A 19,464-nucleotide genomic window follows, 5' to 3' on the forward strand; every position below is an offset into this window, starting at 1 on the left:
CCAACCGAACGGTACCCCCTAACCACCCCCCTGCCACCTTCACTGCGCATCCATCATTTTGGAGCATCAGCAACAATTCACTGATTACACCTCGTCTCTGCTTAAAACAAGCACTCCAGTCATCATCTGTGTCAGCAACAGATATCTGAAGCTTTTGTACAACAATCATTTCCACATAAATTCAGCATTATTTCATAATAAAAGCACTCCTGAGTCTGACTCTTGGAGCCTGACTCTACACCCAAAGCGATCAAAGGGAATATTGTGATCATTAACCATCTGACGACAAATTAAAGCCTATTAAATCACTCTAAAGTCAGTTTTAAGCAGAAACAAGGCAGTTTTAAGCAGAAACGAGGCAATAATCTGTGAATTGCTGCTGACGGTCCGAAGTGACGCATGTGCAGTGAAGGCAAGGGGAGACTGATTTTTAGGGGGACCATTCGGTCGGCAACGCCGGTTTGTGGATTTCAGTTAAACTTCACAAAATGGTAGCAAATCATATGAAGATGTGCATAAAGGAAGATCATTCCTGCATAACATCTTCAAGGGGAGATCATTACAATTTTGTATTTAATTTATGGATGACATGATTTTGACCTTGTGACCGCAGCTCCTCTTGAACCGTTTGGTGGTTTTTAATAAAAGACCATACAATGGTACCACATCACATGAAGATGTGCGTGGTACATGCACATTAATGAAGCATTTAGATAACGGACCCACTCCACTACATAGAATGCAATTTGGTTTCCGTCCAAGTCACTCCACCAAGACTGCGAGCTGTTTTTTCATTGAAAAAGTTCAGTCATTACTTAAACCCTGTGTCAGCACTGTGTTTTTAGATCTCAAGAAAGCGTTCGACACAGTTAATCAACACATTCTTCTTAATAAACGTAAACATTTTAACTTTTCTGCAGATTCGTTAGAATGGTTCCATTCATACTTGTCAAATTGTTCACAGTGTGTTGCAATAAACGGAGTACGATCCCAGTGCCTCAGCAGTGATGTAGGAGTACCGCAGGGTTCTGTGCATGGGCCTTTGTTGTTCTCCTTATACATCAATGACCTGCCAGATATATGCCCTGAGCTTAATACATTGATGTATGCAGATGATGCTGTGCTGTTCATCCAGGGCATGGATGCTAGGACAATTGCTGCTGATCTCAGTAATGGCTTGAACAAGGTGCATGACTGACTTAAACAGAATTGTCTTATGCTAAATCCAAAAAAGACAGTATGCATGTTCATTCATCTTCTACTGCTTAGTCCAGTTAAGGGTCGCGGGGGGCTGGAGCCTATCCCAGCAGTCATAGGGCGTGAGACGGGGTACACCCAGGACAGGACGCCAGTCCGTCGCAGGGCCACAAACAGACAAACAAACACAGAAACACCCACACACACACACCTAAGGACAATTTCAAAGATTCCAGTCCACCTAACCTGCATGTCTTTGGACGTGGGAGGAAACCGAAGCACCCGGAGGAAACCCACGCAAACACGGGGAGAACATTCAAACTCCACACAGAAAGGCCATGGGAATTGAACCCATGACCTTCTCGCTGTGAGGCAACAGTGCTAACCACTAAGCCACCGTGCTGCCCCAGTATGCATGTTGTTCAGCAAAAAAAATGTAAAAAGATATCAACGCAAAGTAGATCATTTGTTTTTTGGATGGTGAAGAGTTGGAGTTGGTAACCCAATTCAAATATCTTGGGGTTTTTTTTGGATTCCAACCTCACTTTCAAGAAAAACATTAAAAAGGTCTCCAACACAATAAAATTGAATTTACAAAATTATAAACAAATTAGACCATTCATTACAACTGCGGCAGCAAAGTCCTACCTCCACTGTATGATATTTTCTCATATTGAATACTGCGTCACTACATGGTCTTTCGCAAGTGTCACTGCACTAAAGCCAATCGAACAGCTGTACAAAAAAGCAATTAAGATACTTGATCGAAAGCCTCAGTCTTATCACACTTGTCCACTGTTTGAGAAATATAAATTTTTTACTTTTGAAAATTTTAAAAATTTCAAAAATAATTGTCTGGTGTATCAGGTACTGAATGGGCTTGCACCACCACCTCTTAATGAATTTATTAAAAAAAGGAATAGTGAGACTAGTACTCAGTCCACAGTGCGGGGGGGATTGTTTGGTACAGTTTCAACAGTCTACATTTGCACAAAATGTGCTTTCTATCAAGGGTTGTTCCAGTTGGAATGCTCTACCAATTATAGTTAGAGAAAAAAACACATATGTTTTATTTAAGAGGAGACTTAAAGAATGGCTCCTTGGTCAGCAAAACTGTGAACATTAGTTGAAATTTTAGATGAAGAAGAGGATACAGAGGAGTGTGTTGTTTTTTTTTTTTATGATCAGCACTTTAACATTTAGGCAATTTTGCAGTAGTGTTGATTTTGTATTATTTTGTTTGTGTTGTCATGTTAATTTGTTTATTGTAGTGTTTGTCTTGTAATGTGTTATGTTGTGTTGTACTGTATTGTATTATACGTTTTCTATTCTTTGTATGGGTCATGTATGTTTTGTGTTGGTGGTAATTTTACCCCATGGGACTGCGGATGGAAAATAGCCTTGAGCTAAATCTGGCATATTTACAGTACTTGTTTTCTGTTCATTAATATGCACTGTCCCATTCAAATAAATTAATAAATGAAATGAAGTAAAATAATTCTGATCCAGCATCTTCAAGGGGAGATCATTAGAATTTGTACATCACATGATGTTCAAATAGTGTGCTGCCACATTGTGAACAAAATGAAAATGTTTCCTGTTTTATTTTTATTTTTTTGGTGGTGGCGAGGGGGGTGGGGGTATTTTCTGGAGCATTTTTTTTTTACTAGTGTCTGAGTCTGTGCATGTGTGATGTGTCTTTCAGGCATTCAGACAGATGAACCTGCATTATTCGCTAACAGCTGGGCAGTGGATCTGCCTCATGAGAGACTTTGTCCTTCTGTAGACCTTGACTTTAATGGGCCCTGCCAGTCTGAATCAGACATGGACGTAAGACCCAGAAAACACACCGCTTATTCTCATTATTATTGTTGACATGTTCCACATCAACATTGTGCATTAGTTCTCACAAAAGCATGAGAATGATCTCCCTGCGCAGATATGGCAGTTTGACGCTGTGGAGATTTTTAAGTCTAGATTGAAGACCCATCTTTTTTCCCTGTTTTATTGTTAGTATTTTATGTTGTGTGTGGTTTTTTTTTTATTCTTTTAAATTTTTATGTTTTTATTCTTTTATTGTGCTTTTTAGTCCTTTCCTTCATTTTTTCAAGTTCTGTTGTGTGAAGTGCCTGGAGGCGACCCCATCCTGAATTGGCGCTATATAAATGAATAAATTTGATTTTGATTTAATTGGGAGGGAACAGCAGTATTGTGATCAATAATATAAATGCATTCTCACATATATGTTTTTCCGTTTCAGATGGGTGACTGCAGTGTGGCAGATAGTATCAGATAGTTGTACAATATTTAGACAGTCAACATCCCATCAAGCTTTGATTTGTGTCAGTTTTCCCTGTTAATGTTCATTAGTACAAGTCATTAAACGTACTAATCTGTGCACCTAACATAAGAACGCAAGAATGTCTTTTTTAAATACTGTAGGCTTTGTCAATACAAAATGTCTGTTCTGTAAGTCCTTTCAGCTTCTTCCTTGTTTTTCACTCGGGGTTGCCACAGCAAATCCAAGGTGCATTTTGCATGTTGACATGGCCCAAGTTTTATGCCAGATGCCCTTCCTTACGGAACTCCACATTACATGGAGAATGAGCAGGACACTAACCACTTGGCCACCACCCCTGCAATACAAATGTCTGTTCTACTCTACCTTAGACTGTCTTTACATTTATTCTGCGTATTTTTGGAATCTTAATATGTGCAGGATGCCATAGAAAAGTGCAGTGCACTTCTCTTCTTTCCATTTCTGTCCTGTCATGAAAATATTGATCCAAACCCCTTTGTGGCCAGCTGTGTCTCTGACCTCTGTGTGTAAGTAGAGTGCAGTTATATTCATTTAACCCCATCTGATACTGCCTAAAATAAAGAGACATGTTCTCAAAATCCTTGTATGCATCTTTCAGATCAGATGATGAGGAAACCTTTTGTCGAGCTTTGGTTGAGTACACCCGAGCTTGTTCACATGTTGGATACCCAGTGAGGGAATGGAGGGACAGCTTCCCCTCTTGTAGTAAGTTACCTCTGCAGTTCTCTACACTAAACTGGAAATTTTATGATCAACTGCTGTGTTTCTGTACATTACTTTTATGAGTTCATTTTTTTTTCATCACTTCAAATTCACAGGTGCAGTATCATGTCTTGTAGTTTTTCTGCACTGTGCAGATGTTAGACGTAGCTGTTGTGATATGAGCCAAGTCAAAATGAAAACCCAGTATGCAGGCAGCGAGGACACAAGAAATTTTGTAAAAAGCCACGGTGATTTAATAATCACAAGTTGAACCAGTATCCAAACATACAATGAGCAGGGATTGGAAATACCAACAGACAAAACCAAAATACAAGACGGTGATCAAAAATGGATGTACGAGAGGAAAAATAAACCACAGGTGATCAGATAGTTGGGGACAAAAACACAAAGCACTTAACATGAGTGACTGCAGAAAAGACCAAACAAGTGATCTGACCCGGAAACATTGTCATACAACCGGCAACCAACAGTGAGGAAGATGAGGCTCAAATAAACAGACTAATGGACAACAGATCCAATAATCGGTGCAGACAGGAACACATGAAAACTAAAGGAATACAAGGGGGCAGAAGACTAAGACATCTGGAGGTAAATGGAAAATTAAACATAGCCAAAGACATACAACTGAACTACACATCAAGTAATAAAATGGTGAAAACAACTGTGGGAAAAGTGTAAGTGCTGCCAAGGTGAAACTGACAAGAAGACTCAAAATAAACAAGAAGGTCATCAAAACCCAAACTGCCACATGAACTAAACAGTAATCAATAAATAAATCCAAGAACACACGTAAATAGGACACATGGAACTCAACAAGGGAGACGGAGTGCAAAACACAAAAAAATCTAACACATAATGACACTACATGAGCAGAAATACAAGACACAATGAACCAGAGACTGGGGAAACATCACAACAAGACTGACAGCGGATAGATCACATAGACATAGGGAAGTGGCAACAACAGGGTACCTGCTTCACTTTTAATTATTTTGTGCAGCCATCATGGAATGAATTAGAATTAATTTTTGCTGCCGTGACGAAAATGAGGCGCTTTTCGTTACAATATCATGAAACAATATATTAATGTATATTTCGTGCTGCTGAATCACGACTTGCTGTGAGACTGGGTTGGTTAAAACAGTTTTAAACAAAGTTGTCCTAGTGAGTACAGCTTAAATCCTGTTTGATTGTGTTCCATCAGGGTAAAAATTTGAAACAACCTAACCTCCTAACAGGTTGGGGCAAGACCTCATTCCCTACCCGGAGTAGACAGTCCATTGGTTTCTTGCTGAGAACCATGGCCTCAGATTTAGAAGCGTTGATCCTCATCCCACCCACTCCACACTTGGATGCAAACTCACCCAGTGAGTGCTGTAAGTCACAGGCTGATAAAGCTAACAGGATCACATAATTTTCAAAAAGTAGTGATGAGACCCTGACCCCACCAAACTGAAGATCCTCCTGTCCGCAACCACACTTCGATATCCTTTCTATGAATATCACAAACAGGATTGGTGACAAGGAGCAGCCCTGGCGGAGACCAACCCCTATCCGAAACGAGTTCAACTTATTGCTGAGCACCCTAACATTGCTCTCGCTTTATGACTACAGAAATGGGATGACCCTAAGATTATTATTTATTATTAATTAAAATCATTAAGGAACAGCTTGGATTTAAGTTTTTTTTTTTTCTTAATGCATTGCTGGGTTGATTAGTTGTCAACCATTTACGGTACACTGATTTGACTTCAGTGAACTTGTACTATGCGCAGTGCAACTATGATATCTACAAAAAACAGGTATTGGATCAGGACTATCAGTATTTCAACATTAACTGACTCATTATATCATATAAAACAAAGATGCTGTTAGAAAGCCTTTCATTAGTTTCATACTCCTGGTATGTAATTTGCCATCATTGTTCAAGTAATTGTGTCTGTATGTAGATGACGGCTGTGAAGATAGTTTTGTCTACAGAGACTGTATTAGTTGCTGTCCACCCACATGTACATTTGACAAAGAGTGTCTTGGAACCAACCTGCATTGCCTGGATGGCTGCTACTGTCCTGATGGTATTTAAAGAAACAAACAAAACCAAGTACTTACATCTTCTGTTGAATTCATTTGTTTAATTTTTTTAAACGCTCCTTATCACAGGTTTTATTTTGCACAATGGAACATGTATCACTGCTTCTCAGTGTCCGTGTGTGTACCACGGAACATCATATGTACAGGGACACGTCCTCCAGCAGGGATGTAGTGTTTGGTGAGTGTGTGTAGCTGCATTAGTGAACGTACACTGTGCAGAATTATTTGCCGTTGTCTTATTTTTGTATATTTTATTTTTATATATTTTATCTTATTTTTATTCTGTCTTATTTTAGTGTGTGCGTGGGCGGTGTGTGGAACTGCACTGAGAACAACTGCACAGGTAAGTTTTTTGACTTTCAGCTCAGTTAATAATTCACATTCATGACCTCACCTGTTCCTTCTCCCCTCAGCGGAGTGTTCAGTTGTCGGGGATGTGTTCGTGACAACATTTGATGGGAGAATGTTTCTCCAGCCCGGATCGTGTCAGTACATCCTGGCAAAGAGCCGCAGCAGCAGCAACAGATTCACCATCACCCTTCAGTATACGACGTGTGCCGAGGTGGCGTGCCCATTTGTTTGAAAGTACTAACACCCCGTAGTATTCTTTGTAGAGCTAACTAGCATCCTGTGTGCGTCTGCAGCACCAAGTGTGTATTCAGTCTGTGACTGTTGTGTTGGATGAGGATGTGAGTCACCAGGTTACGATGACAAGAGAGGGGGAGGTGATCATCGGGGTCACCTCAGCACCCATCCTGCCCTATGCTGATGGTGAGGACCACAATTAAGTTCATCGATAATTCAGACAAAAAGAATCATTGACATGATTACATCTGCTCTCGTTTGGTTTCATTTTTCATCTATGTGGGTTTTGTTTTTGTGAAAATAGATGCTGTGGAGGTGCGTAAGCTGACCTCTGTGTTTACACAGCTGAAGGCAAGGATTGGTCTGAAGCTGCATTACAATGGTCTGGGGGGGCGGGTCTATCTGCAAGTGGACAGCCATTGGCGTGGACTGACGCTGGGCCTTTGTGGAACCTTCAATGGAAATCTGCGTGATGACTTCCTGTGAGCAAATGTTCCTCACATAAAGCTCAATGCTGAAAATGCCGCTGCTGTATGTGTGCTTATGTTGGTGTCATTGAAGATCTCCAGCAGGTATGATCGAGGGCACTCCTCAGCTTCATGCCAACGCTTGGAAGGTGTCATCCGCTTGTGCAGCTCCAGTTAACCTGCCCATCATAGACCCATGTGAGACGAACCAACACAATGGTAATTACTGTTTCAGCTTTTTTAACTTCTGCAGTTTGTGCTTAAATTAATGATGGGTAAAATGTAAAGGTTATTGTCTGTGTTCTAGTTTTCTATGCGGCACAGTGTGAGGTGCTTTTGGGAAGTGTGTTTGCTTCGTGTCATGGCCACATCAGTCCAAACGTCTACCAGCATCTGTGTCGCTACCAGGCGTGTCGCTGTGGGAGTAGCTGTTTGTGCACGGCGCTGGCTCACTATGCTTACCTCTGCTCCAAACATGGTGTCAACATTGACTTCAGATCACAAGTGTCAGAGTGCGGTGAGTGATTTTATTTACACTATGCTTCATTTGTGAAATTGGATCTTCAATTTAAAACGTAATCTGTTTTTTTTTCAAACGTCCATATTTTCTTACAGTATTTTCTGGACTAATATGCATATGTCGCGGGACATGTATGAGTGAAGCTCATCAGCATCTAACCATGTCCTTTAGGTCCTTCAGACTTTATTTTGAGTAAATGCTTCAGGGGAGTATTAGCATGGCAAAAACCTTTCAGCTGCTGGGGGGGCGCAGACCCCTCGCCTTTTTAAGCATTTTTCTTTATTTGCCTCTCACATGCCTGGAAAAGCTCCTCGCCATCTAACCATGTCCTTTAGGTCCTTCAGACTTTTTTCAATAAAATGGTTCTTGGATAGCATTAGCATGACTGAAACCTTTAGGTTAGCCACAGGGCACACATTCCTCAAAGCAGTCGCCATGTTGAAAGGTACTTCGGAAATGATCAGAAATGACCGAAGTGTGTGGACTGTGGGTACGGTAATTGTTTCGCATTTAGAAATGATAATTTTTGATGAGTGTAGCTTCCCAGAAGTTTTTTTAATTAAAATAAAAATTGAAGTTTATGTTTGTAACACTGTGCAAATAATGTCAGTTGCCTTCTGTCACTAATTCATTATTATTAAAATCGTAGATTATAGTCCCTTTAAATCCACCTGCAATCCCAAACTCGTCAAAATTAAGAGATGGATAAAATATCTATATTTTCAGTTTGTTGAAGATGGTTCAAAATAGAACAGATTACTTCGGTCATTTCCAACACACTTCGGTCATTTCCGATCATGACACACTTCGGTCATTTACGACGTACTTTTCAACATGGCGACTGCTTTGAGGAATGTCTGCCCCTTCGGTTATTTCCGATCATTTCCGAAGTACTTTGAGGAATGTCTGCCCTATGCAAAAATCAAACCCTTTCAGCTGTCCATATTCTTGAGCCGCTTAGAGTGAGTATGGAGAGTTCCCATGGGATAAAAAAAGCTTTTCAACGTACCATCCCTGATTCATTCTTAAATAAAACAGTAATAATACCACACTCATTTTGCACTCATCATAAGGTCAGGATACTGTGCCCCCACAAAAGTATTGGAACACTTGGAATTTCACACATTTTAATTTGTTTATGCCATTTTAAATACTAGAAATACAAAAAAAAAAATAAAAAATTATAAGATAATAATAATAATAATTTACAAGATAATAAGATAATTTTAGAAATTTTATTTCTAAAATTATCTTCCTCAAACTCAAACTGAAAGCAGATCTCTAAAACTTGATAAAACCTGTAAATAATATTCAGTTTTATTGCCAGTTTTCTTTAGACAAGTCAGGGGATGGAAACATGAACAATATGTCTTGGACTTTATTTACATCAATTATGAAGAAATACAAAAGTTTATTTCACCAAAACATCAAATTTTGGCTTTCATCTGAAATGTACTTTCTGTCAAATTGTAGCTGAACTTTCTGTCAGGCTCGGCGGGTGCCAGGCACCCAAAGCGTTAGGACCCATAATGCAAACTCCCAGACTAGGCTTAGCTGTAGAAGAAATTATTGTCTTTAATTCAGGCTCAGGTTTGGTACAGAAGTGATCGGTGTCGGTGAGGCAGAAGCACAAACAGGGTCAGGCAAAAACGCAGTCATGGGCAAGCAGGGTTCAAAGGCATGAGCAGACACAGACATCATGGATGAGGCAAAAGGCGCAGTCAAAAACACAAAGCAGGATCTGGATACACGGCAAATCAAAAACAGGACTAGATACAGAGCTGGTGAGTGTACAAGTACAACAAACGAGCAAGGGTGTGGTGGCTGGGAGGAGATTCAATAAGACAGGAGTTAACAAGGTGCAGTGAGGAACAATCAATAAGGGGGCGTGGCTAGTGAACGAAGATACTACATTGTGCAAGACAGTGAGGGAGGACAACACAAGGTAGAGTGAAGAAAAGACAAAGATATGTGAACAGGTGCACAGAGCGTGAGTGAAAGGAAACACAAAGCAGGCAGAGTTAAAGTGAGAGAAAAACATGGCAGGTGCAGGGCGTGAAGTGAACATAAATAACGGGGTGTGAGACGAGGACATGAAAGCAGGTGCAGGATGTGGAGTGAAACAGAAATAAGAACAAAGCTACAACTGAATATAATATTTAGGAACCAAACATGAACATGAGAACTAAACTAAACATGAACTGGCAACACAGACTTGAACAGGAGACATGGAGCAAAATACTAAAACAACATTAAACACAAACTGACTTAAGAAAACAAGGCAGTAAGACAAACCATAAGAAAAAGCAGTGACCAAACAATAACCAAAACAAATCCTGACATAACAGTAAAACAAATATTATGACCAAGAGGAACAAGTGATAACTTAATAAACAATGACTGAAAACAACTAGAACAGAATGAAAGGCCAAAGTAAAAAGAAACAAAGAAAACAAAGTGACCAATCAACACAAAACTGAGAATAACCATATGAGGAAAATAAAATAACTAGTGAATCATAACAACATGACAGAATAAATCCTGATGAAAATAAATATTAATAAATCAAAGCTGAAGCGGACGGGAAACAAGGGGTCAGCGCCCTGACCTGGCCAAATCCCTGACACTTTCAGGTCTTCTTTTTAAGAAAATCCTCCTCTACACCACTTCATCAGGAAGCTGTATTTTAGATTTTTAATTAATTTATATCAAGTTGTAGAGATTTGCTTTCAGTTTGAGTTAAGGAAGATAATTTTAGAAAAAAAATGTATTTGAAATAGAATAAACAAATTAAAATATATGAAATACCAAGTGTTCCAATACTTTTGAGGGCAATTGAGAAACACTGAGAAGCAGCATCTTACTTTTTATATATAGTGCAGCAGATAAGAGAAAATGTAGAGTGGAATCCTGCAAATGGTGATACAAACATCAAATTTGGCACAAATAATCCATAGACATGAACTCTTTAAAAAAAATAAACCTGACTGGCCACTTGAATTTTCAATAGGCAGCCAGGTAGGGTTCAATTGAAGAGTTACACAAGGGTCAAAAAATTAAAAGATGCTTCAATCATATAGAAAACTACACCATATTATTTGCCTCATCGTAAAGATTCCAAAAAAGGTATAGTTTGGACTATCTGTGACTGACTTTATTACAGAGATTAGAGCATGCCATAGGTATTAAAGGCACTGCGCTGCGGTGGTTTGAATCATATTTATCTAATAGATTACAATTTGTTCATGTAAATGGGGAATCTTCTTCACAGACTAAGGTTAATTATGGAGTTCCACAAGGTTCTGTGCTAGGACCAATTTTATTCACTTTATACATGTTTCCCTTAGGCAGTATTATTAGACGGCATTGCTTAAATTTTCATTGTTACGCAGATGATACCCAGCTTTATCTATCCATGAAGCCAGAGGACACACACCAATTAGCTAAACAGCAGGATTGTCTTACAGACATAAAGACATGGATGACCTCTAATTTCCTGCTTTTAAACTCAGATAAAACTGAAGTTATTGTACTTGGCCACATAAATCTTACAAACATGGTGTCTAACCAGATCCTTACTCTGGATGGCATTACCCTGACCTCTAGTAATACTGTGAGAAATCTTGGAGTCATTTTTGATCAGGATATGTCATTCAATGCGCATATTAAACAAATATGTAGGACTGCTTTTTTGCATTTGCGCAATATCTCTAAAATTAGAAAGGTCTTGTCTCAGAGTGATGCTGAAAAACTAATTCATGCATTTATTTCCTCTAGGCTGGACTATTGTAATTCATTATTATCAGATTGTCCTAAAAGTTCCCTGAAAAGCCTTCAGTTAATTCAAAATGCTGCAGCTAGAGTGCTAACAGGGACTAGGAGAGAGCATATCTCACCCATATTGGCCTCTCTTCATTGGCTTCCTGTTAATTCTAGAATAGAATTTAAAATTCTTCTTCTTACTTCTAAGGTTTTGAATAATCAGGTCCCATCTTATCTTAGGGACCTCATAGTACCATATCACCCCAATAGAGCGCTTCGCTCTCAGACTGCAGGCTTACTTGTAGTTCCTAGGGTTTGTAAGAGTAGAATGGGAGGCAGAGCCTTCAGCTTTCAGGCTCCTCTCCTGTGGAGCCAGCTCCCAATTCAGATCAGGGAGACAGACACCCTCTCTACTTTTAAGATTAGGCTTAAAACTTTCCTTTTTGCTAAAGCTTATAGTTAGGGCTGGATCAGGTGACCCTGAACCATCCCTTAGTTATGCTGCTATAGACTTAGACTGCTGGGGGGTTCCCATGATGCACTGAGTTTTTCTTTCTCTTTTTGCTCTGTATGCACCACTCTGCATTTAATCATTAGTGATTGATCTCTGCTCCCCTCCACAGCATGTCTTTTTTCCTGGTTCTCTCCCTCAGCCCCAACCAGTCCCAGCAGAAGACTGCCCCTCCCTGAGCCTGGTTCTGCTGGAGGTTTCTTCCTGTTAAAAGGGAGTTTTTCCTTCCCACTGTTGCCAAGTGCTTGCTCACAGGGGGTCATTTTGACCGTTGTGGTTTTTCCGTAATTATTGTATGGCCTTGCCTTACAATATAAAGCGCCTTGGGGCAACTGTTTGTTGTGATTTGGCGCTATATAAATAAAATTGATTTGATTTGATTTGAATGTTATGGAGTTATGAGGTAAAAGCAGCAAGAATGGTGACAAAGGTCAGTTTCAGTTTGTACAGGGGTCAAAGTTAAAGTTGCTCCATTAATTTTGCTCCAGCTGTATTTGTGCAGAATTTGATGCTTGTATCACCTTTTGTTGGTAGAATACATCTCTAGGATGCTCCTGAACACATCATCAGTGATGTAATCTGGGGTCCTCGGGTGTTTCGGGTCTTTCAACATCAGACACCCTCACCCAGGTGACCCAGCCATGGTTGATCAGACCCAGCTTGTGTTCAGGTGGCATTCGCTATTCCCCATGGATCACCTCTCCTGATCCAGAGCCATCTGGAGGCTTTCTCTGCGTCCTCCGTGATGTTGTTGATGGCTCTTTTCCTCTCCATCCTGGTAATGCCCAATGCACTCAAGGTTTTATAGAGTGATTGGCCCGCAAACCCTCTGCAGCCAACCTCGATGGGCATACACTTCGCCTTCCAGCCCTGCTTGCGGCAGTCTATGACCAGCTCCTCGTACTTGGTCCTCTTTCTCTCGTGGGCCTCATCCAGTCTGTCCTCCCATGATGATGATGATGTTCTTCGTTTCCTCTGAGACCAGGAGAATGTCTGGCCTCAGGGTGGTTGTGACAATGTGCTGGGGGAACTTCAACTGCTTCTCCAGGTCGACAGACAGCTGCCAGTCATCCATGAATGCCCTGATTGGTGGTTGGCGCACTCCTGTTTTGGTCTTTGGGCCCCGACACTGAATTTCGGCGGACTTCACAAACATGTTCATTGCCAAAGCAAAAAGAATCACATAGATGGTGCAGCCTGTGATGATCCCAACCTCCACTCTGTGCCACTCTGATGTTATAGACCCTGATGACACTCTCATGTTGAACTGATTGTAGTAGTCCATGATAAGTTCAGCCACTTAGCCTGGCACATGATGCCTCTCCAAGGTTATATGGACCAGTTTATGTGGGATAGAGCCATAGGTGTTAGCCAGGTCAAGCCAAAGCACTGCCAGGTCTCCCTTGTTCTCCCGGGCTTCTCTGATGAGCTGAGTCACCACTCCTGTATGCTCCAGGCAACCCGGTACTCCGGATATGCCTCCCGTCTGCACTGAGGTGTCGATGTAGCGGTTGCTAGACAGAAAGTTGGTTAGCCGCCTTGCTAGTATGCTGAAGAAAATCTTCCCTTCGACACTCAGCAAGGAAATAATCCTGAACTGGTCGATGTTCTTGGAATCTTCTTCCTTTGGGATCCAGACTCCTTCAGCAAATCGCCACTACTGCGCCACTTTCCCTCTTCTCCAAATGACTTTCAAGATCTTCCACAACCGCTTCAGTAACAGGGGACAGTTCTTATAGACCTTGGCACTTCACTCAGACCGGGAGCCGAGCTGGATCATGCCTTCTTCACAACGTCCTGTACCTCTTTCAGGAGGGGTTCCCTGCTATCGAACTCCTTGGTGGGCAGAGGTGGTTGTATCAGGGTGTTACACTGGCCCAGCTCCTGCTGCCTGGCAGGGTCACTGTAGGTGGTCTGGATATGCAGATCGCTCTCTTCTTTGGAGCAGGCCAATCTCCCTCCATGCTTCTGTCCCAAGAGTTGCTTGGTGAAGCCAAAGGGGTTGGCTATGAAGGATGCTCACTTCCTGGTCCTTTCTTTCCACCTCTGTCGGTGCCAATCAGCTCTGCGGAGAGTCAGCAGCTTCTTTCTCAGGATGGTTCGCAGCTCTGCCAAGGGGGGGCGTTGCTCCTCACTTACCTCCTTGAACTGCGACTTGAGATACTTGAGCTTCTGCCGGATCCGGTGGGTTTTTGCTGCTCTCTGGTTCATGGTGAAGGGTGCTCTTTCTGTCCTCTTCTCCACTGCTCCGAACCTTTCCACAGCTAGACAGCTAGACAGCTAGACAATGATTGTCGTCATCGTTTGCAGCCTTCGATCCGCATCGCCCTTCGCTGTTGCGTCTAGCACAGAGTTGGCATCTTCATCGAACTGCTGCCAGACTGCCATCTTACAGGCCTGTGGCCATTTGACTCGAACCCTCTCCGGAGGTCTGTTCTGGGGAATTGGTTGCGCCACTTGGAGGTTCCTGGCTCTGTGGGGTATTTCCGGGCCTGGCTCCTCCTGCGTCTCACCAGGTTGAGTACCTGTGCGTTGTGGCGCTCGCTCTCTCCCCAAACACTTCATCCGGGTCTGGTGAATCTTGAGACCTCGGCTGTTCTTACAAACCTTCCTGCATCTGCACTTGATGTTCGTTGTCGATTGTCCATTGCCATTGTTCGTTAACCTTAGGTCTGTCAAGTTTGAAGGATTGTTTCAGTTATCTGCTGCACTAATAAGCAAACATGAATAAGCTGCTGTCTTAGTTTAAAAATGTGTACATAAGGCCACCTGGATTAAAGGAGAAATGCTGCTTTTAACAACCTGGACCTCATTTCTGTCATAAAATATGGTCATTTACTAACCAATATAAGTTTGGTGTGATTAGAATTCCATACTTCAAATGACATGTTCAGTTCAAATCTGGAACAAACATTTTTCTTCTTCTAAGGTGGATTAGAACTTTTTGTGGTACACAGCACAAACTACTGGACAGGAGGAACCTAGCAGTCAATGTGACTCACTGATTTGAAAATGCTGCTCTTTCAACCAGACGTGTGGTGCCGTGACATGTAAATCATCTGTGTCCAATCAGATTTCAGAAAAGTCCAGTGAAACCCAGGCCTCCGCTCTAGCTCCACCCATGCCAGGAAGTGAGAATTCGGCACTTCCTGTTTGAGTGTGAGCTTGCCACTGAGTTCCCGTGAGATTCCATGGGATCTCATCTGTCAATCGAGGAAGTGTTTGACATTTGAACATTTCCTGTTTTACTGTGGATTTGAAAATTGGCACTTCCTGTTTAGGACGCCCCGTACCATGACCGAACTCATATAAGTCACACCGGCGTATTAGGGCCCGGTCACGACGATAGCTGAACTAAGGGAAAAAAGTCATAAAGTCACAAATCGTCGAGAAAAGGTGAACGAATAATCCTGCACTTTTCATATCACCTGCGAATCAAGAGCGCATAAAGGAACTAAACAAAACCAAAACTAACGAAAGAAAAACAAAGCAAACATCGACCCTGACGCATTAAATCAATCTAAACATTCACGATGACATGACCAACAGCAGGTATGAGACTGAGCGCAGCCAGCTTGTCCTCATGTCCGCAGCACCTGCAGGTGCGGGATTTTGTTGTCTTGACAACAGGTGAGAGATGTTGTTTGTCTTCACAACAGTGTGTGTGCACACGCAGACCAGCCACAAATGGGTGGAACGTGCGTAGTTAAAGTAGTTGGTAAAATGTTCTTACCGCTATTGTTTCTGTATGACAACGTTGCTTAACAAGGATGTTACGTTCAGCTTGTCTGAGTTTGTTATTGATCCGTTCAGATGTCAACATTTATACAAGACGTCGGACTTGGGAGGTTGGACAAAGTTGAACAACATTCACACGGCATGCTGATGGTAAGGGAACTACGCAAACGATGAGGAACCGTCAAGACAGAAAGCAAAACGGAATTCGGACGAATTGAGGTTGTCGTCAGGATTCATTCACATTTTTCAACAATTTGAAAATTCTGACGAAGTACCAGGTACAGGAATGAAACTGGACGAAGGTTAAATGATGCCTCCGAAAGTCAATGCCAGTCCAAATTTCTTGTTTCGTTTTGGCTTCGGTGTCCTTCATTAGTGCCGTGTGACCAGGGCTTTAGTCGCAGCTGTCCAAAAATGTGTCACGAAGAGAAAAAAAAAAACATATATAAGTTGCTGGAGACAATCATAGTTGTGGTAAATGTACAATGTGATTATTTTAAAACTTTATTTATTTATAACACTGATCAACAGTTTTTCTCACATGGAGTTTTTCAGTGGATTTTGGGTAATTTGGGGCGCTGAATCTGAATCCAGTGTGAGTTTTTGCCAATCAAATCTCAACAGATTTTGAGATATGAAAACATATTTCTCGTATCAAGCATTGAAAGAAAAGCTGAAGTCTCACACACCTCTTTGGTGCCAGGTTCACATTTTGTGAACCTGGTTTAAAAACTATGCTTTTGAAGCTGCTTTTGTGCATGATTAGTGGCATCAAACTTTGCATAATCCATCAATACGGAACATGCAGATTGTAAAAACCTGATATGATAGAGGAAATCTGAGCTCAGATTCGGATTCAGCACCCCAAAATGACCCTAAATCAGTTTTCAAAGTCCATGCAAGAATTTTTTTTTTTTTTTTGGCCAGTGTAATGCAAAAAGATTTTAATAATAGACTTAGCTGACTTGCTGTTGCTGGTCTTGTTGTTTCACACAGTCCAATCAAGTGTTGTTCTGAGTAGTATAAAAGTAATATTCTGTCTTTTATTCCACAGGGTAGTCTTTCACTTCGAAACCATGATACCTCATTTCTTATTCTATATTCCTATGAGATAAAGAACAACAACTTCTTCTTCTTCTTCTACTACTACTACTACTACTACTACTACTACTACTACTACTACTACCCTGGCTCTTTTTTATACTTTTGCCCTCTGGTAGGCACTATAGTCCAGCGAAAAACACACACTTCCAGATTTAGACATTTTCTTGCCTAAAGCCATCTATATATTAAATACTAAAAACTATATTAAGTCATGCTGCTTGTCCTTCATTTATCATGTGCAATATTTATTGATTTGTAGTTTTATACTTGCGCATTTGGAGGACCGTATATCAGTGATTTTCCTTTTTTATGTTGTATTTGCGCCAGATGGAGTTGTACTCATAATTTCCTTGCGTGCTTAGATTATAAAGGCATTCATTCATTGATTCTTTTTCTTCTTCTTCTTTTCCAGATCTGTAATGCAATGCATCATTCAGTATATAGGAGCAGCTTGTTACACATGTAGGTGGTGTTGGGAAAGTGTAAGTACACGGACCCACAACAGGGGGTGCAAATGAACGGACAATGGAATAGGTCAAATAACAACACTTTACTGTTGTGAATGTGCACAACCAATACAACAGATTACAATAATGGACAAAAGTCAATTCACAAAGGTGTCGTGTGGGCAGGCTCGAAGATAGGAGATGCCTCTCCAAAGTAGAACCGGAACCACACGGTTTCCTCCGCCACCAGACCCCGGGAATACTGGAGCCGCCAAGTCCCGAACTCCCAGGTGGCTACTGCCTCCGCGTGTCGGACCTGGTACTGCTGGCGAGGAACAAAGAACAATTAAATGAGGGCGCGTTTGCACCCAGGAATCCGAACGGTAGGAAAGCTACCTCCACCTCTCGTTGGAAAAGTTATCTGTAGAACAACGCACAAAATCCAAAAGGATACAGTCTGTCAGCTGAGTTACGTTACCTTCTAGGTAGAAACGATATCTCGGCAAAGAGGTGGAGACGTCGTCCTGCTGATATACTCCTGCCGATCAGATGATTGGTAACAGCTGTTGCAGGTGATGCGTGACAGCTGTCACCCTGGCTGCTCCTGTGAGGCGGCTGCGCCCTCTGGTGCCTGGAGCCCGCACTCCAGACAGGGCGCCCTCTGGTGGTGGGCCAGCAGTACCTCCTCTTCTGGCGGCCCACACAACAGGACCCCCCCCTCAACGGGCGCCTCCTGGCGCCCGACCAGGCTTGTCCGGGTGGCGGCGGTAGAAATCGGCCAGGAGGGCCGGGTCCAGGATGAAGCTCCTCTTCACCCAGGAGCGTTCTTCAGGTCCGTACCCCTCCCAGTCCACCAAATACTGGAAGCCCCGGCCCATCCTACGGACATCTAAGAGCCGGCGCACAGTCCAAGCCGGCTCGCCATCGATGATCCGGGCAGGAGGTGGTGCCGGACCGGGAGTACAGAGGGGTGAGGTGTGATGGGGCTTGATCCGGGACACGTGGAAAACGGGATGGATCCGCAGTGAGGCCGGAAGCTGAAGCCTCAGCTTCCAGCTTCCGGCTGGACTGATGACCTTGATGATTTTGAACGGACCGATATACCGGTCCTGCAGTTTAGGGGAGTCCACTTGAAGGGGTATGTCCTTGGTAGACAACCACACTGCCTGCCCTGGCCGGTATGTAGGGGCCGGGGTCCGCCGACGGTCTGCATGGGCCTTCGTCCTCATCCGGGCCCTCAGCAAGGCAGAACGGGCGGCACGCCACACCCGATGGCACTTCCGTAGGTGGGCCTGGACCGAGGGCACACCGACCTCTCCCTCAACCACCAGAAACAAAGGAGGTTGGTACCCCAGACATACCTCGAAAGGGGAGAGGCCGGTGGCTGACGACACCTGGCTGTTATGGGCATACTCGATCCAGGCCAGATGGGTACTCCAGGCCGCCGGGTGCGCGGCTGTCACGCAACGCAGGGCCTGCTCCATCTCCTGATTGGCCCGTTCTGCTTGCCCGTTGGTCTGGGGATGATACCCGGATGAGAGACTCACCGTGGCCCCCAGTTCCCGGCAGAAGCTCCTCCAGACGTGCGAGGAGAACTGGGGACCGCGATCGGAGACGATGTCTGTTGGGATCCCATGCAGCCGGACAACGTGGTGAACCAGGAGGTCCGCTGTCTCCTGGGCCGTCGGGAGCTTCGGGAGGGCCACGAAGTGGGCCACCTTGGAGAATCGGTCCACTATCGTGAGAATGGTGGTGTTGCCCTGGGACGGCGGGAGGCCCGTGACAAAATCCAGGCCGATGTGGGACCAGGGGCGATGGGGCACGGGCAGTGGCTGGAGCAGTCCAGAAGCCCTGCGATGGTCAGCCTTGCCCCTGGCGCAGGTGGTGCAGGCCTGGATATAATCCCGGACGTCGTCCTCTAGGGATGCCCACCAGAAGAGCTGCCGGACAACTGCCACGGTTCTTCGCACCCCTGGATGACAGGAGAGCTTAGAGCCATG

General features: G+C 43.0%; 1 protein-coding gene and 1 long non-coding RNA gene across 2 annotated transcripts in view; both read left to right on the forward strand.

The window, feature by feature from the left end:
• otogl (otogelin-like) overlaps window positions 1-19,464 on the forward strand; it is a 115,744-nt gene that overhangs the window by 20,612 nt on the left and 75,668 nt on the right. The window contains 11 exon segments of the mRNA XM_034176576.1: window positions 2,903-3,027; window positions 3,917-4,023; window positions 4,116-4,222; window positions 6,190-6,315; window positions 6,401-6,509; window positions 6,628-6,674; window positions 6,745-6,893; window positions 6,976-7,102; window positions 7,221-7,398; window positions 7,478-7,602; window positions 7,691-7,900. Coding sequence (XP_034032467.1) covers window positions 2,903-3,027; window positions 3,917-4,023; window positions 4,116-4,222; window positions 6,190-6,315; window positions 6,401-6,509; window positions 6,628-6,674; window positions 6,745-6,893; window positions 6,976-7,102; window positions 7,221-7,398; window positions 7,478-7,602; window positions 7,691-7,900 — 1,410 coding nt within the window.
• Window positions 545-2,748, forward strand: LOC117515842. The gene is made up of 3 exons (XR_004562239.1): window positions 545-683; window positions 1,275-1,280; window positions 2,688-2,748. It is a non-coding gene; the product is annotated as an uncharacterized LOC117515842 (long non-coding RNA).

Source organism: Thalassophryne amazonica, chromosome 8 (genome assembly GCF_902500255.1).
Source record: "Thalassophryne amazonica chromosome 8, fThaAma1.1, whole genome shotgun sequence".
Classification (NCBI taxonomy): Eukaryota; Metazoa; Chordata; class Actinopteri; order Batrachoidiformes; family Batrachoididae; genus Thalassophryne; species Thalassophryne amazonica.